Source organism: Ixodes scapularis, unplaced genomic scaffold (genome assembly GCF_016920785.2).
Source record: "Ixodes scapularis isolate PalLabHiFi unplaced genomic scaffold, ASM1692078v2 PGA_scaffold1__304_contigs__length_218370807, whole genome shotgun sequence".
Classification (NCBI taxonomy): domain Eukaryota; kingdom Metazoa; phylum Arthropoda; class Arachnida; order Ixodida; family Ixodidae; genus Ixodes; species Ixodes scapularis.
Genome location: NW_024609846.1, coordinates 178,771,488 through 178,794,728, shown reverse-complemented (window position 1 = coordinate 178,794,728; position 23,241 = coordinate 178,771,488). Strand labels below are relative to the sequence as shown.

The 23,241-nt window shown below is 45.9% G+C and overlaps 1 protein-coding gene across 1 annotated transcript; it reads left to right on the top strand.

Annotated features, from left to right (window-relative positions):
* Window positions 1–7,029: 7,029 nt before the first annotated feature.
* On the top strand, window positions 7,030–7,761 carry LOC120838102 (the record flags this gene model as incomplete). The annotated part of the gene is made up of 1 exon (XM_040207860.1): window positions 7,030–7,761. A coding segment is annotated over one exon (732 nt), but the record flags the coding sequence as incomplete, so codon positions are not given.
* Between the last annotated feature and the right edge of the window lie 15,480 nt (window positions 7,762–23,241).

Sequence of the window (23,241 nt, the reverse complement as noted above, 5' to 3'; positions counted from 1 at the left end):
TAAACGGCTTTCACTTTAGAGCGCAGCTCTTAGGCGCCCGTTTCCGGCTTGAGCGGCGTCGCCGTCGGCGTCGGCGTAACCGCGCGGTGCATTATGGGACGCGTGACATTAGTCATGATGTCATCGGCATCCGCGTCGTCATCGTCACTGATGAAGTCATCGGCATCCGCATCGTCATCATCACTGGTGACGTCATCGGCATCCGGATTGTCATCGTCACTGATGACATCCCTAGTGGTGATGACGTCATCAGTGATGTCACTGGTGACAACACTGATGGCGTCATCGTCACGTGACCTCATAGGGGTCACGTGACCCTCGTGAGGCGACGGCGACGCCTCTCGGAGGGAAGACTAGCAGACAGGATGAGGAGGTGAGGAGGGAAGACGGATATACCTTCCCCTCGGTACCCTTCCCCTCGTCCTTCTCCTCAAGAGCTGCGCTCTAATTCGGCGTTTCAGGGCGTTGTAAATGGCTTTCATTTTTTCAGTAAATTATGCTGTATCGGCGGAAATAAGAACGATATGTGACTCAACTTCGATGGTGGCGGTTTTTGAATGCAATTACCCCAAGGCTGCGCCGAACCTTTTAGAGCCCATCAAACATGTTGGTCGCAGCTGGTTATCTTTGTCGTGACGTCACACGTATGAGCCACGGTCGTCGCCGCCCACACTCTCGTGCTTCTCTTTTTCGGCGCCAAGGGGTTGCAGGCATTTGACGACCCTTCAATTGAAAAACGTAGCAATAATAAACGGATCTGCGGGTCCTGAGAAAAGACAACTTTGTGGCGTTCTTCCGGGCACTCCCCTTGCTACGTCATAACACAAAGAATATTTCTGTTTTACGAATTTAGTGGCCCTGCGGTCCCATTAACGAAGGAAGATCAGTGCTTCCTTGCATAAGCGCGATTATCCCGGGAGGTTGGTAAATGACACTCTTAAACGCTCTGAGATGAGCACGGTGAACACGGGAGAAAGATAAAGGTCAGTGTCGTCAATTCCTTTGTGTTCAAGGTGTATCGATTCAATCAAAAGAGCTTTGAGCCCATTGGGCATCCGAACTGTGCTTAAGTCAGTGTGTACTTTGGCCAGCATGATTTCAAGGCCTAAAGACGTTACACCAACTCAGTTACAGAGAGGTTTTGTATACAGAGTGGAGGGTTCTTACTGCGACGCCACGTACGCCGGTGAAACCGGCAGATGAAAAAGCACCTAAGGAACAGAAGCGAGAGAGACCTGGCGACGACCACGCACGCCAAAAGAAGCAACTCCAAGCGAGCCGACCACAGCTGGACGACGGGAGATGTGTTTAGCATTGCCTTGACTTTGGCTCGCGGGTCACGATGGGGTCCGAGAAAGTGTGTGGAGCCTTGGTTTATTCGCCATGATCCAAAAGCGTGTCATCTCAGTGAGGGCCCCCTACCGGAGGTCTTCAAGAATATTTTAGATCAGTGAATTTGTTTGTATCCCCCGTGTCCGCCGAGTGAGTGATACTCAAGATACCACATCTCTAGGTGGCGACACATCTATGTTGTTATTTTGCATTGTTGTGGCAACCCTTACAGAAATGTCATGTCTGGACTTATATTAAAAAAATACAGATATGGATATATAAGGAATTGGGCAGATATGGCCAGATATGCATAGTCAGGCCATATTTGGACTGATAAAGCCATATCTGAACAATTTCTTATATGCCCATATTTGCCAATTCCTTATATACCCATATCTGCCCAATTCCTTATATGCAATATATGGACTGCTTTATATGATCCCGTGTTTGGGCCTGGCAAATAGGGTATCCACCCCATATATAGCTATTTTCATGCGATGCTCCTTCTAGAATCACATGAAAATTATTTTCATGGGGCAGGTACCCTATTTTCCAGGTCCAGACATGGGATCATATAATGCATTTCTATGAATATCCACATAATATACATTTTACTGCTATCCCACACTGCCAAACGTGTGTTTACGTATAGATATATCTACAGAATAGGCCACTGACCAATCCTTATTGGTCTGGTTTGGAATCTTTCATTCCGACAAATATGTATGCTACAAATATAGAATGCAAGCGATCGCTAGCTCGGGAACATTGTAACATATCATTCGACGTCGGAAAGTAAACAGCCCTTTGGCGGGATTGGTTGTCGAGGGAACAGACCAACAATATGGTTTGCAAAAAAAGTTTTATTTATAAAAGCGCCAGAACTCTAAACAAGTACTTCCCCCATTCAAGAAAAAATGATAAGAAACAAAACTGTAATATAGCACGGACAAACATTAAAATAAACTAAAAATGTAATAGCACAAAGACACCTATTAAAATAAAACAAACGGAAGGCAACAAGTAAGCTGTAACCTATACGAAAGTTTCAAAGTCGTTGATTCCTACTCACAGAGTCACAGTCCTGATTCAACTCTCCGGTCGAGCACAGCAGTTTTGACAAGGGCTAGCTTGCTAGCCTCGTCCTTGAAGTACTTCCTTGCACCGTGTGATGTTCAAAGCCCCCAGTCGCTCCTCGCTGGCCTTGTTTTTCCGTTCGGTCGCCAAATCTTCCCGTGTCATTAACACGTCAGACATGCACACATACACCGTTGTTCACCGCGGAAGCAATACAAGATGAAAAGGTCATCGCTGCTCCTTGAACACGACGAGGTCACCACTGTTTCCCGGACTAGGAAATGACGAGGGCATCATATATATAACTAAAACCTCATAAAAATAAAAAAAAAACAAATAATGAACACATAACAAACAAAAACAAAAGGAATAAATCATGAGAAAAAAATGAAATAATGAACACAGAAGTAAAAAAAAAATAAAAACACGAAGGACTTACACAGACAGCCACATTTGTTCAGTTAACAATGACGTTTAATTCTGATAAAAAATATTCCTACTGCGCTAAAGATCACCAATATGGTGTGTAAACTAGGCCAACTTGAGCAAAGCAGGAATATTTGTGATCATAATCAAATGTCATTGCGAACTCAAAAAGTGCGGCTGCCTGCGTAAGTCCTTCGTATTACTATTCTTCTGAATTCCGTGTTCATTATTGTGGCTGTTTGGGACCAGGCGGAGCTTGGTGGTGTTTTTTTCCATTCTGACCTTATTTCGGATAGCTTCGTACCCATAGAAAAACCCACTAGCTTTTCTACATAATCCCACTTCTCAAAAAAAAAGTGTGTGTATGTTTATACAGTCGGAAGTTAGCTTGCCTCAGTGGGCGTCTGCTGTCTCAGCTGTAGAATAATTTAGCCAGCGCGGTACAACTGCTATCCTGGGGTGTTTAATGCGCACCACGCAGTAGGGATACACAACCGCACGCCGGTACGATGCTCATCCAGATCGAAACGGGCAAAGGCGGCGATCCACTCCTTCTGCTTGCTTCCCTTGAGGCACTGACAAATAAAAATCAAAGGTTGGGTCAATTATGTTAGCGCAATATACTTCAAACACGTAGCATGAGTGCTGGCAAGATATTTGCTGCCTGCAATCTAGATAAGCTTGTAAATTTACATGCTAAATAACAAGTAACTTAAAAGCTGAAATATATTTCGATGGAACTACAAAGACCGAAGACTAGCTCTGCAAATATAGTGCTATCTAGTACACCATAATTGAGTAGAATCGGATTACAGCGTCCCCCTTACAATGACTGGAGCAAAACAAGTATAGACTCTGCCGTGCCACTACAACGGAAACAATGGTATTGTGATCTCGTGGAGATCAGAGTTCGGAAAAATTGTGACAGGCTTTGGGACGACAAATATGCCAATGTCATTATTCATTTTTGCATATTCTACGGTGACAGTGCAGGGAAACAATCACACACCAGATACTCTGAAAGACAAGCACACGCGCTGAACGTATAACTCTTGTGTATTCGACTACTTCATTCTTCTCTTCAGCGTCTAGGTGGACATTCCAGATCGTGATAAGCAAAAGAAATAGCACGAAATACAAGGAAAAAACCGAAAGACGAGACAAGAGAAAAGGAAAAGACAAGAAAAAAGTAAAGAACGAAAAAAAAAAACTCTTACAATTCATCCCTCTCCCTCACCCCTATCGTTTAGATAGAAACTGGAACTCTTTGTTCGACAGCGCTTAGAAGGACTACTTGCACATTTGTGCTTCAGATGCCCTATTCTTTGCGCTTTCATTATCTATCTTGTCAGTGGGTCTCAAAACCCATCTATTACGGAACAATTTTCAAAATGCGCTACTCAACCACAATCCTGACAGTAGATTCCCAAATGTCCAGCGTAAGACTGTAAAAACGAATTCCTCGGCAGCTCAGGTAACAGTCGGATGTGCAGACACATTGTTCGCCCCTACTACGAATAATCAAGGCCTAAAATAATTATCTTGTATGCTTTTTAATGGTATCTGCTAATTATTCACGTTTTTCCTCAGGATGACATACACGAGCAGTGTAAACAGTGCATTGGTAGGTGACAATCCATCACAGATTTTAGACACAGATTGAGCTGTTTTTATACATTAGCCATCCATCTGTTACATTAAGTAACATGAAAATTATGTTGTTTTTTTTTTGTTTTTTTTTTAATCTGCTTTTGACTAACAGGTGAATGCCCGTTCACACTCTTGCGACCGAGTACGACTGAGAGAGGCGAGATCTCTTAAAACTTCTTAAATGTTTTTAGAACGACGGAACACTCTGGCACTGTGGCGCCTTCTATGCGGTGACCCCGGAACTGCATTTTACAAGAGCGAAGGTTTTGCGGAATTTCCGAGGTCAAATGTGCGTAATACCCATAGAAAGGCTCGTTTATAACATTGACAAAAGTTTTTCGAGCCAAGAAAGAAAGGAAAATGCGCGAGAAATAAAAAATATGCTGGACCGCCAAGTTTACACTGCTTCCCAACATATGGCGCCAGTGTGTTCTCCGGTTTAAGAAGTTTTAAGGAACTGCAACCCAGGTTTAAGAGGTCGCAAGAGTGTGAACGGGCCTTAAATCAGCGCGTTCCACTTCGGCCTGTGTTCGAGCTCCTTCCGCATACATTATTTCTCCCTTCTCTGATTTATACAAGTTCAGTCTGCGCTCGCTTGAGGTCTACGTGTTACTCTCCCTGTCTCCTTGGCTTTTTCAAACTATTTTTCAAGGTGTTCAATTACTACCAGCTCACCACCTTACTAAAATCATGCAACAACTAAAAACAATTACAACTTACACCATTCAGTAAAGGCAGTACCACACGAAAAACAGGGATGGGGGAGGTATGTCTAACGCTATATACTTACACTGAACAAAATATAGATACCAAAAACTGGCGAGACACTACCTTAATTGAGGACATGCATGTACATTTCCCTAGAAGCTTGTAATTAATACTTGAAAGCCTCTAAAAATACACCAGTAGGAAGATAATAAATGCTTCACCATTTAAAGCAGCCTGAGTGTTTCTGGAGGTGTGAAATTCGTTACACGTGCGTTGGATCATACGAAACACGTGTACAGCAAATGATCTTTAAAGCTCGACATTTCGCGAGGAATAAGTGCCGGCGTCAAAAATTATTTCGCGGGCACAAATTTTTGCGATCGGAAGTGGTATGCTATGCATTAATCACCATGGGGTAAATTCATCGCGGCATCAATTTTCGGCAATTTTTTTCTGGGTACGAACTGCGAAAATGAAGGCGTCTGCAGACGACTGGGGCGGCGAAAGCTACGGACTTGCTCGATCAATCAATCGCTGTTTTTGTCGGGTCCAGCTCTCAGCACGCAAGTACGGAGGGTGGCGTCGGCGATGGAGGGGCACCGCGCTCTTTCAGACATTCTAGCTTACCAGTAAACAATACGCCGGAGGGAGGAAATCAACCCCCGCCCTCCTCTTCCGCCTTTGCCCACCCCCAATCCGTCTCCCAAAGAGTTCCGCCGCAACTGATCGACTTTAAGCGAGTAGACAGCCTCTGCATCGGAGAAAAAAGAAAAACAGGCTCGCATAACACCATTCGCGCACAATTAGTAATACTGATAAAATCAAGCGATCTGCAGACAGTAGCAAGCCTATTGAACGCAGGAAATAATTTAGCCCAAACGAACAAAACACGAACTTACTTCGATCCCCTGCCATGGTCTTGACTGTCGAGCAGATTTGACGTAGATCCACGTCCCACAGTCGCTTCCGTCTTTGTCGGACACATTTAAAACAGAGGCAAACTCCACGCATCACCGCTAATCGGGTAATTGGACCGTTAGCCGGCCGTGAACACAGGCATTCAAACGCACACGGCCGGCAAAACGTGCGAAACATAGGCCGTTGCTTCGATGAGATTGTATTCGTATCTTCAACACGTTTGAAATAAAACGATCAGCAAACCGCATTATAAAACTCATAAAAGACACAGGAATAATAAATTATTGCACATGTCGATTTCGCCACAATATTTTCAATAAGTCCTGAAGATGTTGCAAAATAATAAATACGAAACTAAGCCTGCAATGGTGAAAAAGAAATTCACAGACATGCAACCTTCTCGAAAGGTAGCGGAGGTCATGGAGAGAAGCGCGTGACGCCGTTCGAAACGGTCGCAAAAAAATGAGCTTTCGTGGAGCGTCTGCAACGGCTTTCACCGGCCGTGGTTCATCTGCCGAAAAGTCCCAGGATACCTTCCGAGTGGTTCTGCCGTCACTGCCTACAGGTACTGAAGTTTTGAACTCTGTATTCGCTCATTGTGACATTACCGGACGCCCGTACAAGATCGACGATTTTCGAGGAGAAATGGAACGCCACGGCGTTCTAAACGACCTCATTGGAGCCGGCGCGTACCAGATGAACCATGTTTGGCTCTTCACCTTCAACTCCCTGACAGCGAAGCGAAAAATTCTGGAAGCCAAGGAACTTGTGGTGAAGGAAAAAAGGTGCCTGCTCATCGATCCCGATGAGTGCGAGGTACGAATAGGGCTGCACTGGATACCTATTCACATAAGCGACGACACAGTGCGGAAAGCCCTAGAGCCTTATGGAAAAATCAACGAAGTATCCCGCGACACATGGAGGGCGGAAGGCTTCCAGAATGTTCAGACGCCGACAAGGCTGGTGAGAATGAACCTAAAGGAAGGCGTCACCAAGGAAAACCTCCCGCACCAGCTGCGTCTGTTCGGCAGCAACGTTCTCGTTCTTGTCCCCGGAAGAGCACCTCTCTGCCTTCGATGCAAGAGAACACGCCACATCCGCAGAGAATGTCGCGTCCCTCGCTGTGACAAGTGCCATCGTTTTGGTCATGAGCAAGAGGATTGCATCCGGACGTACGCCACTGTAATGCGACCGGCTCCCGAGGAAGACAACTCTAAATTCTTCATCGATGAAGAAGAAGCTTCGAAAATCGAAGACAGCTCTGGGCACCCAACCACCACCCATACCCAAACACCTTCAGGGGCTGACAAACGAGGCGCATCGCAAGACGAAGACACCACCGCATCGATTCTCGAAGTTGACAAGACAGCTGCCTGCGTCGGAAACGGCTCAGACATCGTCAAGGCCGCTCCAGGCTCCTCTAAAAGCCAGCGACAGAAGACAGTCGACGGGAACGACCTCTCCTTAGACGATGCAACCGAAGTTGACTCGGAAATAGGCGACAGCTCGGATCCCTTCAAGCGACCGCTAGATCGCGTCGAGGAGGAAGACCCCGACCTTAAAGGGCCTGACTGCAGCGAGCCACAAGGAAGAAAGAAACGCAAGCCCCGAGCTGCACCGGATGGCCAACGAGAGCAAACCTCGCAGTAGGTGGTTGTGTTCACGTAGAGAACAGTTACCGACAGTTGTTTACTTTATTTGAATATTTACTCGTGCTTGTCGCCAGAGCTATGAATTATGTAAGTTTTGCGTGAATTTGTTGTAAATCGCTCTTTATTACAAACCTCCTCCTTCGCCCCAATAATGTTTGCATCCAAATTTCCCACTTTTTTTTACTAACTGCTTAACGCTGGGTACACTCAATATTAGAGGTTTAAATTCTACTCGTAAACAGTATCAGCTATTACGTCTGCTTCACGAAGAGCAAGTAGACTTTTTAGCCATACAAGAAACAAAAATGTCGGAGGAAGAGCAAGTTACGAAGGCTCTACAACCCTTTCTTACTTCGTACGAAGTATGTGTAACGCATGCAGTTGGCACGGCAGGAGGCTGTTTTTTGTTCCTTAAGAGATCTGTCCCCCTCTCTGATGTAAGTCTCATCACCGATGCTCATGGACGTTTTATAATATGTGACTTGAATTTGTTTGATACACAGTGGCGAATTATTTGTGTCTATGTCCCGTGTAAAGCCAGTGAGCGAACCTTGTTCTTCCACAATATGTCACACTACATCAAATCAAATAGGACCACTGTATTACTGGGTGACTATAATTGTGTATGCGATGCAGGTGATAGATTTCCAATAACGCGTAATAACGATGTTAGTGCAAATCGTCTGAGTGAAATAATAGCAGAAAACAATATGGAAGATGTTTTCCACATATCGAGGGGAACTAAAAAAATTCAATTTACGCACTTTCAAGAATCTTCGCAAGTACGCCTTGATCGTGTTTATGTTTCTGCTGACATTGTACATAACATTAGCTCTTATTGCGTAAAACCAGTGTGCTTTAGTGACCACTGCCCTGTAAAGGTCGCAATTGGCGGTTGTGGAAGCTGAGCACCAGTCTACTTAAAGACAAAACATTTGTAGCTACAGTAGATGACCTGTTAAGAAAAATAACAGAGCAGAATGAGACATGTCCATTGGAACGATGGGAGCGGTTCAAAGAGCAAGTAGCAATGTCATCAATCGAGAGATCGAGCACGCTGAAGTTCTACGCTCGGGCACAAGAACGAAAACTGCAGAAGGATTTACGCACTTTGTGCGAAGCTGATTGTGAATGCCCTGGTTGGGGAGCAAAGGATATCGCGAATGTCAAATCGCGTCTCGAGAAATTCCAGAAAGAGCGATACGAGGGCGCTGTGATACGCTCGAGGACACAGCGGTTTCTCTGTGGTGAGCAACCCACTAAACAGGCCTTGATAGCAGAAAGAAGGTATGCTTTGTCCAAAGAAATCCTCGAAATAGAGAGAAATGGTACCATAGCTACAGACAGAGCAAGCATTGAGGATGCCTTTGTGGACCATTATCGACGACTTTTCGAGCTCACACCAGAACGACAAGAAGACAAAATTGACGAACTGCTGTCTTTTCTGCCGAGAATAGATGACAAAACAAAGGAATGGCTGGAGGGACCCATAAGCCTGGAAGAAGTCGAAAAGGCAATAGGCGACCTGCCCGGTGGTAAAACTCCAGGCCTAGACGGGATTTGTTCAAGCTTTTACAAGAAATTCAGAAAAGTACGCGCTCCCATTCTTCTCGCTGTCATAGAGGAATCTTATGAAAGAAAATCATTACCACTATCTTTTTCTAGAACGCACACTATGCTAGTTCCTAAATCAGAGGACGCCGACAAGCTACGACGCGTAGAAGGTTATCGACCAATAAGTCTATGTAATGTAGATTATAAGATATTAGCCAAAATACTCAATGGAAGGCTACAGCACGTAATTTGCGAATTGGTGGGTGACCACCAAACGTGTGGCATAAAGGGCAGGACGATCCAAACGAACGTTCACGTAGCCAGAAGCATCTTAATATGTTGTACAGAAGAACAAAAACAGATTGCCATGCTTCAGATTGATTTAGAAAAGTATTTGACCGCGTACACCATAAATTTCTTTGGGCCATTTTGCGGCACATCAACATTGGAGATGTTATTTATGAAGGCGTACGAATGGCATATAGTGGCTGTTCTACGCGACTAATTGTAAACCGTAGTGTAACTTGCAGAATCCCTGTAATGTCCTCAGTACGTCAGGGTTGCCCACTCTCGCCTTTATTATTTGCGCTTTATCTTGAGCCTCTCTGCTTGAGCGTTGCTAACAACAGAAACGTTCATGGATTTACGCTTAACTCCATAGAAGTCAAGGTATTGGCTTATGCTGACGATATAGCAGTTTTTTGCAAAGACGAAAAAAGCGTAAGCACCGTTATTGATTTAGTTAAATACTTTTGCGAAATTACCGGTGCGGCTGTAAATTTAGAAAAATGCGCAGGCTTTTGGCACGGTACATCGGCCACAAAGCCCTCAGAGTTTGAAGGGATCAAGTGGAGCTCAACACCTACGAAGTACCTCGGTGTACCACTCCAGCACATGCGCAATCCAAGTGTTTACTGGTCCGAAGCCACAGCTGATTTAAAAAATCGGGTATCACGGTGGCCAAACCGCGACTTATCAATTTTCGCTAGAGCAACGCCCTGCAACCTATTTCTTCTTGCTATGCTCATGTATGTGTTTCAGGTGTTACATTGTGCTCAAAGTGTAATGAGGAAAGTTCATAGAATATGTGCCACATTTATCTGGAAATCAAACTGGGAGCCAATGAGAAGAAATAACCTCTTCCGCCGTATTCCTTTAAGGGGATTAGGTTTATCGCATTTGTTTGTCCGGCAGCTCGTGTCGCGATTCATTTTCCTACGGGATACTGAACAGCCTTTCATGCGCGAGGTGTTTCAGACGAAACTGGCCGGGCACTTGCCTTCCTTTTTGGTCTCGAGTCATGGCGAGCAGCCAACAAGAATTGTTGGATTTCTAAAGGAGGTCGTTGAAGCATACCGTTTTTTGGCGGTGCGCTATTCCAGAGAATATTTGACTTCCATAACTAGAAACTCTTTGTCCAACGCCCTGTATGACACCCTTTTCCCGGAGCCTTTGTATCGTGCACTGTACAACCAGGAAACCGGTCAGGATGTTCTTTGTCGCGTCAAGAGAATGGCAATCCAGCCACGTGCCAAAAGCTTTTTTGTCAAACATCACACCTCGACGCTCCCCGTGAAAGTGTGGCTTCACGAGAAAGGTATTTTTGTTCCATGGACAACTAATTGCTTGCTGTGTAAAGCTCCCGAAACTATAGAGCACGTGTTTATTTTCTGTTGGGATGCCCTGTTGTTTTGGGACGTGTTGCAGAGAACCTTAAAAAAAGACCTAAAAATAACAGCACATTCGATCTGTTTTCTTCCGATTACTTCACAGGAACTTGTACCGTACGACCTTGTAACGTTGATTGGCCTGTACAGCATCTGGTGTTCTCGGATGGCGGTGAGGCACGCGGACCTTAACCCGCGACCGGTTGAGGCATACTTTATAGAATTTGTGACTGAAATACGTAGTACCTATGCACATCAGGACACTGTTCCTGAGTGGGTTGGAATGTCTGAGAGACTCCTAAAGAGCCCTCAACATATTCATTGATATGTGCTAATCAAAAGACTGTACGCTTAGCCTGAACTTGTTTGTGTTGTCTATGCTGTAACAAAGATAAAAAAAAGTAGCGGAGGCCATGCGAGCGGCGGTAGCGCAGTGTGTTGACGCTCTGGTTTTCTGAGCTTATGCTCGTTGGTTCCAATCGCGGTAAGCGCTAATTGTTTTCTTCACTTTTCTTCATTTTAAATGTTTTTTCTCACCTTTTTGTATTCGTTCTTATTATTTGAAAAATTTTATCTCACCTGTTTGTATCCGTTTTTATTTTTTTTTCACCTTTTTGTATTATTTTCTATTTTGTATTTTAAATATTTTTTCTCACCTCTTTGTATTAGTTTTTATCTTAAATATTTTTTTCTCATCTTTTAGTATTACTTTTTATTATTTTAAATATTTTTCTCCCACCTTTTCGAATTCATTTTTATTATTTTAAAAATTTTCTCACCTTTCCCTACTGAAAAAAACCATTTGAAATTCAAACTGGTCGACCCGTTTGAATCAAACCTGCCGATCCGTTTGAATCAAACGTGATTATGGGATACGGGTACCCGTTTGAAACGGTACCCATTTGATACGGATGCCCGCTTGATACAGGTGCCCCTTTTGATACGGGTGCCCGTTCGACTTGGCACGTGACCGCACGTTTGAACGTCTCATTCGGATTCGCTAGCCCTAAATGGGTATCGTCTGGGAGGTTGGTTATTTTAAACTTATTTAAGACGTCCCGAAACTCATAAACGTATTTATGACATGAAGAAAACACGTATAACAAATGCGCTCGCGTAGGTGCTCGCAAATGGACAGGAAAACAGACACAAAGGATTGTTTTCAATTCTCCTCGAAGTTTATTACCTCTTCTGACGACAAGTACAAACGGGCAAGCGATCTGTGAAATGTGCGAGGCACTTTAAGCTTTTATACAACTGAGAAGATTGCATAGCAAACAAGAACCGTGGTAATTCTAGACTATACAGCTAGACTATCGGAGAAATTATTCTCCAGGCTGCCGCGTGAATAGGCGCTGCATAATTCTACGGATAACCTAGAAGAGTACGCGTAGAAGAGCGGTCAATCGTTGCCAACACGTATTTTGCAGTGCACTTACCATAATAATAGCGGACTTGACAGATGTAATCCGTGATATTTGTCGTCACGGTCAAAGCAGCACAACCACACAAACAAAAAAACGAGAAGAAAGGCTCGTTGAAGTTTGAACACGATGCGGCGCACAAGCTGTCATTTGCCGAACCCAGCGAAACCGCAAGAATTCCTGACTTTTTTTGAAGAATCGCTTGTCGCTGATATACGCGTAGGACTTTTCGAACATTTGGTGCACATCCCATACGTTGTCCAGAGACATTCTTATAAGACCGCAGGGAAAGGCGGCAGATCGAAGCAGGCAGGACAAACGAAGTTGCAACGGAAAACAAGCAGACAAAGAAACAAGCGACTGTCAACGCGCGCGCAGCCGGATCTGGCTATGGTTATCAGCGTGGAGCCTGCCCTACCCTCTCTCTGGTCACGTGACAGAGCCGACCAGAGAGGAGGAAGGGGGCGACGGCGAGGTCAAGGAGCAAGACACCGGGACACCCTAAAGCCCCTTGATAAAAGCGTTTTTTACAAGTACCGCCAACCATTGCTGTGGAAGCGCGCGAGACACGTGCCATGAGTGGGTGCTCCGCCGCCATTCGCTTCCAAGGCCCGCTCATTTCAGTGCTGCGCCGCCATTTGCTTCCAAGGGCCGCTCGAGACATGGGCCTCGTGCACTCGCGCATTTGACGCTACTTGCAAGACAAGCGCAAACACATCAAGGGGCTTTAGGACACCCCACCCCCCTCCGTCGCAACCCTCTCCTCATGCATTCTAAAAAAAAAAAATTGCGGTTGGCTTTTTTGTGGCAATGCAGTCAATGCTAGGCGAGAGGGTGCACGGACCGCTGTACACGCGCTTTTCTTCTCTCTAGGAGTTGCCACTGCACGTCGCGTTTGCAGCCTTAAAGGGGTACGGAAACCAAATTCTGGAGCTCATTTTTTTGTTTCAACACGACGCAGGTAGCAGCACAACCACAGAAACATAAATATTGCGCTAGAACACGCAAGAAAACATATTTTAAAGTGAATTAAACGATAATCAAAAACCACCTGATAGTTGGTTATGAAGCTTCAATGGAATGTCGTGACGACAACATGCCTCTGAAAGCAGCGCCGCAGCGGTATGTCCGCTCACTGGTATAGATCGCCTAGGCCTGAACGCAATACCGAGGCGTCTTGGTGGAAAGAGCCAAAACGAAGTGAGCCACCTTGGTTTCAGCTCTCGCGCGACGTGCAAACGCGTGCTTCGGTTGTTCTCAGGTTTGGTGCGCGTGCTGGCCCCGCGATCTTTACAGCCCTTGGGTACTTCGACAAAGCGAGATTGTAACGCGTTGACGCCTCCAAGTGGCAAAACTCGTCACTACGGTACGCTTGGTCGTCCGAGGCATGATGACGTCAAGACGTCTGCCGGATCTCCCGAGATGCATCGCGCTCCTCCATGGCTGATTTTGAAGCGCTCGCCAAAATCGCGGCATTTAGAGCATAAAATATAGCCATCTGCTCAAAATACGACCGTGCGATTATTCATTACAGGCTTAGCTGATCATATTGAACTCATTTCTTGATGTTTTCTCTATATTTCAAGTTTCGATTCCGTATCCCTTTAAGCCTGTTTCACATGCAGCGATTTTGGCCCTAAAGCGTGTTTCACATGCAGCGATTTCGGCCCTAGCGGCGCGATTTCTGCCGTCGCGGCGCTCGTGCCCCAGAATTGCTAGTGCTGGCCAGAGCGCCGCGACGGCAGAAATCGCGCCGCTCTTGGGCCAAAACCGCTGCATGTGAACTAGGCTTAAAGCGGTGCGATTTCTGCCGTCGCGGCGCTCGTGCCGCAGAATTGCTGGTGCTGGCCTGAGCGCCGCGACGGCAGAAATCGCGCCGCTCTAGGGCCAAAACCGCTGCATGTGAACTAGGCTTTAAGCCTGTTTAGGGCCACCCACACTAGCGAGAAAACGCGCCCGGCGCGCCGATAAATCAGTTAAGCGGGAAGATAAAGGGCGTGTCTCTGCACGCGCTCGTGGCGCTGACTGTGCTTCGGCGACATTTTGTCACTTGCCGCGATCGGCGTGCCACGCGCGTTTTCTCGCTAGTGTGGGCGGCCCTTTTCACATGCAGCGATTTTGGCCCTAAAGGGCCGCCCACACTAGCGAGAAAACGCGCGTGGCACGCCGATCGCGGCAAGTAACAAAATGTCGCCGAAGCACAGTCAGCGCCACGAGCGCGTGCAGAGACACGCCCTTTATCTTGCCGCTTAACCGATTTATCGGCGCGCCGGGCGCGTTTTCTCGCTAGTGTGGGCGGCCCTTTAAGCGGCGCGATTTCTGCCGTCGCGGCGCTCGTGCCGCAGAATTGCTGGTGCTGGCCTGAGCGCCGCGACGGCAGAAATCGCGCCGCTCTGGGGCCAAAACCGCTGCATGTGAACTAGGCTTTAAGCCTGTTTCACATGCAGCGATTTTGGCCCTAAAGCGGCGCGATTTCTGCCGTCGCGGCGCTCGTGCCGCAGAATTACTGGTGCTGGCCTGAGCGCCGCGACGGCAGAAATCGCGCCGCTCTAGGGCCAAAACCGCTGCATGTGGACTAGGCTTTAGAAAGCAGGCGAAAAGCGCGCATTTCAGCACGCACGCTGGAAGTGGCGTCGGCCATGAGCTCGGCTTGCGCCCGAGCCAAAACAGCACCCAGCACGAGTTCGTAATTTGACTGCTGCAACGACGGGCGTGCTCTCGCAATGCTCGATGTTCTTGCAGGCACGTCTTCGCGCTACCTTCGCCGCGTCTTGAAATGAAGTGAAACCGACTCTAGAAGTACATTCTTTCATGCGGTCGCGTCTTCTGCGAGAGAGATTCGAGCTGTATAAGAAAATTGAGGCAAAAAAGATGGACAAAGTTTTAAAGTTCTGTCAAAAATATCGGCTCACCAACGTCGCGCGTTTACGTAAAAGAAGAAAAAAAAAATGTGTTCGTTTGATGCAGTATAGGTGCACATCAGCGCACTTAAAATATAAATACAACTACCTGCATTACGCGGACGATCTGAAATCAGCCAGCCTTCCGGAAACATTAGCTGCCACGGCTCAAACAGCTAGGCGTGCCCAGGCCGCCGATCTGTACGTTCAATATCAAACGGGCTCCCGAGAGCCGTTTGATTAAACCGGTACAGTTTGACGGTCCGGTCACCCGCTTGTGCAACATGTTCACCGGTTTGAGCAAAACGTGCGACAACTTTGCCCAAACGAGTCGCCCATTTTCTCTGACGAGCGATCCATTTGCCAAAGAAGTGACCAGTTTGCCCAAATACGTGACCGTTATGGCTCATACGGGGGACCCCTTTGAGCCATACGGGCGACCCCTTTGGCAAACTGGTGACCGGTATGGCTAAGCTGTTACCGGTATGGACCCGTTTATTTTCATACAGGCGGCAAATGGTTTTTTTTCAGTAGGGTTGTGTATTAGTTCTTATTATTTTAAATATTTTCTATGTTTATGCTGTCGCCGGCACCGTTTTTCAGGCACCGTTCTTCAGGCACCGTTCTTCCTCACGGCATTGTTTTTTTTTTTTGTTTTTTTTTCGTGTTTTCGCGATAGAACACGTCAGCCTTGCCATGGTGGGATCAAATACGCCAGCGTCAGCAGTCATTTACGAAGGATTGATCAGCGCAAACATTTCCACTCGCTACATATGAATCGCCGCAGTTCGTCGGAATCTCAATGACGTGACTGCAGAGGGAAAAAGGCTAAAAAAAATAGAACGATGCCGGTCCGTAAACGGAAGTTCCCGGGGATCGCCAGCCTGCGAACAGCAAAGCGCCGATGCCGACCAGTCAGTGAACATCCATGTAAATACTGCCCATCAAAGACAGCAAAATAACAATGCCGGCCAGTTACTGAACTTCCATGTAAATACTGGCCATCAAAGACAGCAAAATACCGGTGCCGGCCAGTTACTGAACTTCCGTAAATACCGGCCATCAAAGACAGCAAAATACCGATGCCGGCCAGTTACTGGAACCTCCATGGAAAGACTAGCCAGCAAAGACAGCAAAAACCCGATGCCGGCCATTCACTGTAACTTCTACGGCTAGACTGGTCAATGTGCAAGACGAAAACCCAAAGCCGGCCGGGGCCGGTAGCTCCCCGCTGCCCATGGCCAGGCGCTGCCATCCTGTTACCATGGGCGGGCCGGCGTAGTCCCGATACCTTCCGACGCGGAGTGCTACCTGCATCTACATGTTGACTGGCGCCATATAGTGTCATATACAGCTGTATCAGGCATCCTATACTGTCGAATATGGCAGCCGCTGGCACCATATATGACTTTATCTGGCAAAATATGTCGTCATATATGGTGTCACCTTACCATATCTGCCCTGATTTCAGCCCTTGTATGGCACTATATGACCGTATATGTCTACTCATATGCCCATATACGGCCATATATCAAATATATCTGGGTCATATATGACATTTCTGTAAGGGAAGGCAAAATAAACGTTTTCGGTATTGATGGCTCGCCACAAATGCACCAAAGTCTAAAAAAAAACCATGCATCTACTTTGCCGCACAACACTTGGAGAGCCAATGAGTGCCACTTACGGAGGCAGCTCGGCGAATGACGATACCGAAATATATATGTTTAGACCAAAAGAAGCAGTCTGAGTTATGACATTAAGCAATGCAAGCGTGGCGTTTTGCATTGCTTAATGTCCCAACTCAGACTCCGTTTTTTGGTCTAAACATATGTTTCGGTATCGTCATTCGCTAAGCTGCCTCTGTAAGTGGCGCTGATTGGCTCTCCGAGTGCTGTGCGGGAAAGTAGAGGCACTGGCTCTTTTTAAAGTGCAGTCGTAGAGTTATTATAGTGTACCCTAGAAGTTCAACTGGCGCTAGTCTCTATTGTACTTCCGGTTTTAGATTGAAGCAGACAACAGCCTACTAAATATTATGCTGCTCATGCGCATTGCCATGGGAAAACGCGCGTGCGTTTTGTCTCTTGGGCGGAAAATAACGGGAATTATAATTTACTTGCGCCGCGGCGAACAGAAGGTAATATTATTAACAGTATTGAAAAGAATTTGCTTAGTTAGAGTATATGTACGACCAGGGAGCGGTATTTACGATCCCAGCTATTCCGGGTTCAATCCTATTTCAACAGTCTTATGCAATTAGACACTACAGAGCCGAGTGGCCCCGGTGGTATTCCTAACACTTTCTTACGAATTTACGCTGAATGGTGTCGCAAGTTTGTATGCGTGATTTATTCTTGAAGTTTAAAAAAATGTGACGTGCCTCAAGATTGGGAAATAGCCAAGGTTGCCCATATATAGAGAAGTGGAGATAAGATAAGTGTTTGCAATTCCAGACCAGTCTCATTGTTTAGTACATGTAGCAAGGATCTCCAACATTTCATATTCAAGCCCGGCTTAACTTTCCTAGGATCAGAAACTTTCTTCGTATATTATCAACACGGGTTCAAAAGAGGGTTTGCGAGAATGACACAGCTACTTCATACGGTCCACACTTTTCGTTCACTCATTGAAAAGAATGGTCAAGTCGACACTGTCCTCTTAGATTTTGCTAGGGCGTTCGACAGCGTTTCGCATCGCAAGTTACTGCATACATTGAAACAAGTGTTAGGCAATGATCGCCTACTGAGGGGGATAGACACGTACCTTACGAATCGTGAACAGTTTCTGTGTGTAGGCAATGCTGAATCGATGGACTTACCTGATCTTCCTGGAATGCCTCAGGGCTCAGCACTCGGACTGTTGCAATTTTTGTTTTTTATCAATGAGCAGAGAGTTGATAAGCCCTCGATCGTTTCGTTTTTGGCTCATAATTGTGTCTTGTTTTCAAATCTATCTTGTGCATCTAACTGAAATGTTTACAAGGGGGTATTCAAACGATTTTATTGTGGTGTCAAAATGGCAAATGAATCTGAACGTCTAGTAATCTGTGCAGATGTCAGTTACACTGAAGAAGGTGCTAATACCTCAGAAGTAGTTAATGAATATAAATATGTGGGTGTAAGTATCACGTCCATTTTAAGCTGGGCTACTCATACTGAGCAGATTATCACCAAAAGCGTCAGGTAAGCTGTGGTCCCTACGTAGGGAAATGCGTGACTGCACTCTTGTGACAAAGCTGACTGCCTATAAGTCGCTGATTCGTCCTTGGCTGGAATATGCTGACATTACATGAGACCCGCGCTAGCAATCGCTCATTGACTGATTAGAAGGTCTTCGAAAAATCGGTAAGTTTTATTTAATAACTCATACCGGAAAGATTCGCACGTGACACCGTTAAACACCACCTTTGATGTGTCTATATTATCATGTCGAAGAACAGTAAAGCGTTTGGATTTTTCGCATAATATAACTCATACTAAAGCTGGTTTAAATTTTGGTGATTATTTGCAGCATAACGTGAGTCGTTATACAAGGCAGAAGCACGAAAATTTGCTCCTTCTGTTCCGTTTTAGAAAATATGTTTTTAATTGCTCCTTTTTTCCTCGCTCTGTTTGTGAAATGAGTTGCCCTCAACTGTGACGGCGATTGCTTCTATAGCTTTATTTGCAAGTGCAGGAGATGATATTTTTTGTCACCAATGACAAAGCTACTTGTTAATTGTTGTTGTGTTCATTCAACTCACTGATAATTTCTGTGTAGTTTGTACTGTGTACACAGAGATGTACACAGTACAAACAAAAATATACGTAGTAGCGATTTTAGCGCCTCTTTTAATGCCATGGTTTTCGGAGAAAAATGACGTAACTGAAATACATTTTCTTCTACCTGAGTGAAAAATGTTTGAAGCTATCTTGTACCACGGTCGGACTGGAAGCGCGCGCTCTCTTTCTCTTTTTACGGCCTTTGCAATAGACCGATCTCACCAGCCAGTTTGACTACGCCGCCGCTGCCGCAATGCATCGAGGGAACTTTAGACTTTCTGCGCGTGTGACAACCTCGCTGGAGCTCTTCGCGTGCAGGGCTCGAACAGCCTCGTGCACTGCCGATTGCTTCCTGTGAACTAAAGTTATGGCTGCCTCGCGCATGCTCCGAACGCTTGGTGAGATCGGCCTATTGGGGCAATCGCCACCTCCCGCCGCAATTCGCGGGGGGCGCTGTCACCTCACCCCTGGGCTGCCCTTTGCCGTTTGCACAGAGCGCGTCTGGCAGTGTATAGGGCCGCTCACACTAGCGAGAAAACGCGCCCGGCGCGCCGATAAATCGGTTAAGCGGGAAGATAAAGGGCGTGTCTCTGCACGCGCTCGTGGCGCTGACTGTGCTTCGGCGACATTTTGTTACTTGCCGCGATCGGCGTGCCACGCGCGTTTTCTCGCTAGTGTGGGCGGCCCTTATTTCAGCGCTGTCGCAACTTGCGGCCGAGATTTTTATAGCCTTTATAACCTGATCCTTACGTTTAGACCCTCAGCCACTATCTAATGCGCTTCTGATGAGCCCGAAACGGTTAATATTTGACGCACATCTCTGAGAGATTCGGAGTAAAAAGTAGTAAGTAGAGACAGCAAATGCATTTGCGGAAAAACTATATTCGTCTTTACCTCCAGGACTTCTGTTGCAACTCAAGAACAGGAGGAGACGGCCCCCTTCTAGGTGGAGAATCTTTAAATGATAAATAATTCGTACACTCTCGTGAAATGTAAGCAGGCCCAATCTATCCATTGCCGTAGTCTGCATTATCATTTCATAGGCCGCACATGAAATCGGTCGGCTGCTCTAGCCGAGGGTGTCTATAATTTTCGCACAGTGCATATTACAGCCCAAAGTGCTTCCTCGAGGGCTTGTGCACATATCCAGCTGATTGTTCCTTTTTTTCCCGTGAACGTCTTTGCAGAAGTATGCTGAGGAACTTTTTGCAAATAAACCAGCCCAGCGCTTTGAGTAACTGTTGTCAATGCCCTCTGGGCAACTTAGGATTGGCGCATCTTCAACATAGGGTGCAATGAGTTGCACCCTATCTAGTTGCAGAACTTCGTGCTCATTTTTACATGGAAGGTGTTTAACAGCCTTTTAAAAAAAAACAGCAATGTTGTCCAGAAGTGCGAGGAACCTAGAATTTAGATAATGAAGGCCCCTTTAATCCTGGCCTTGCAATAAGACAAACAGGGGATCACCTCTGTTACTCGTAGTTCACAGCATAACTCAGGCGTCTCACCCAAACTCACTAATGAGTTTCACCAGATAGCCACCGACGTACGCAAGACCAAAGTTGCCGAAATAACAACCTACGACGCTCGAACACAAGTGCAAAACAGCTCGAAGGGACTCTCCAAGTGGGGTGAGGTAGTTGCGCCACTGGCGGCAAGCAAGTGAACTGCATACAAAGAAAAAACGCTATTGACTCCCGAGCGATTGCAAAGGCCGTAAGAAGAGAAAGAGAGAGCGCGCTTCCAGTCCGGCCGTGCTTGTACGTACGAAGTATTAGTGTAATGAAGTGACTGCTGCGCCAATTGCGCGAAACTGCACGAAGGGGCTAACTTAATTGCTACATCCTGCTACAATGTGCCAAAATGTGCGTAATTTGCGCCAAACCTGTGCCAAAAAACCGATTCCGGTCGTCTTTCAAAACTGAAACTAAACTGAGTACCGCAATTGATTGAGCACGAGTGTGTTATATGTGGTGCAAGCGGCCGCCCGACAGGAAGTACCCTGCATCAATCGTCCATCCGGTCTTGCATGGTTTTCCCGCCGTCTCGCGTTTCGCGCTGTCGTCATTTCGTGGGTCTCGCCTCGCGTCTTTTTTTTTTTTTTGTGGAGCCGTTAAGGTGTAAAACCACCGTGCATGACGTTTTCATGCTTTTTTGACGGCTTATGACTTTCTTTCTATGTATCTTACATTTATAAAGTTAATGTCAAATTAAAGAGCTGTTTTTCAACAATACTTTAATGTCTCGATATTACGATTTTTTCTAGTGGTTAGTTAATTATTTAGCTTTCAATAGACCGCAGTCTCTAATATTGAAAATTTTATTTCTCGAGTTATAACGTCCCATTGTCCACGATATTTTACGTGAGCATTCGGTTGGATGTAGTAAGTAAAAAAAAGATAATGTATAATATAAAATAAAAAATAAAGTTTAAAATGGCATTTTTTTATGCCGCTGTAAAAACGTCATCACGTCAACTAATCGAAATAACGAGACATTAAGTTATGAAGCATCCTTCGATATTACAATTTCCAGAACTTCCATATTGATATATTACACGTTAATAATGTTATAAGACCTGAAACTTTTCCCATTCAGTTACGGCAAATTGTAGTTTCTTATTATAAAATACAGATGGCGACACGTGTTCAAGAAGAGCTTGATGTGCATTTTCCGTCGCGTGCCGCTTGGAACGCCACGGGAAAGACAAAAAAAGCGCCAGATGTCAGGGTGTCAGGTGCCTGGATGCTCGCACTGAGCGAGCCAGAGATGTCAGAACAACAAGCGCGAGACTGCGGGTGCACCACAGCTCCTTTCCGTGCGTTCTACTGTGCGCCGGTTCACATGCCTGTCGCGATCCAAATGAAATGAGCGCCATGAAATGCATTCTGCCATTTCAGATTCCGCCACGTATGCGAAAACATTTTAATGTTTTTATCACTTGCAAAAATAATTTTCGAAATCAAACTATGCTTGTCGGAATGGTTTGACTATATTTTGTTTCAAAAACCACCTCGGTGGCTCTTAAGTAGCAATGATATTAAAACGAAACACAAAACATTAAATCGTCTCGGTGTCTCTGAGCTAACGCGCTGGCCCATGAATCTATATTTGTCGGATTTAAATATCGGCCGAGGTACCCGCAATTCGACGGAGGCCAATCTGAGATTTCGGTTGCACGTCAAAAGATCTCCAGTTAATCAAAATAAACCTGCATTTTTTTATTTTTTTTTTTTTTATTAGGGCATGTTAAGTGATTTTTGTTGGTCTGGATTGTGAGATACATAGTTCAGAGCGCAGCAAACGCTAAGGGCTAATGAAGCCACTGAAGCATTGCCAAGAGCGCGAGGTTAAGCTGTTTCGTTCTCTTTCTGCTAAAGCCACTAAATAAGCTACGCTTCATACACATCTTGATGCTTAAAATGATGGTTGTCAGTTATCTGAAACTTTATCTAAAATCACAGGAAACGCTTTTTCGTCCTCCACAAATGTTTAAACAGTTCGAGAAAAAGCAAAGCAATATTACGTGAGCTACCTGACAGCGAATGCTGAGGAAGTCGCACTTTTGAATCATGACGATCAGCAGTGGCGTTTGATTTCTTACTAACCAACAAGATGGCGGCGCCCACAACAATATCGGGAGGTCAAGTGCCGATACTCCAAGCGTAGCTCATTTGGTTTACCTCACAGGCTAAACCTAAAGCCCCTCCATCCTGGGAAAAGTGGCGCCATTCATTGTTGTGGAAATGCTCGAGGCACGTGCCGCGCGCCACTTCTGGGAAATTCATGGCCTCTGAAATCTAGCTCAGTGCTGCGCTGTGCCGCCGTGATCTTCCCAATAGCTGCACATTGCACGTGCCTCGTGCATCGTCGAAGCTTGCGCTACTTTTGAAACATGAAGGGGCTTTAGCTAAACCAAGTGCGGTGGGGGATCGTTGACCGAGCGTGTTGTGGCACCGCAGACCAGAGCACGTGGAGAAATGCTCGAGCGCGAGCTCCTTTCAGGGCACGGAGCTCACGCTGCAAAACCTGTAGGGACTAAATCCCCTCGATACCGTTTGCGCTGGTTTTTCATGTAACCTCAAACGTGCCAGTGCACGAGGCCCGTCTCTCGAGCCACCCTTGGAGGCAAATGGCGGCGCAGCACTAAAATGACTGGCCCTTGAAAAAGA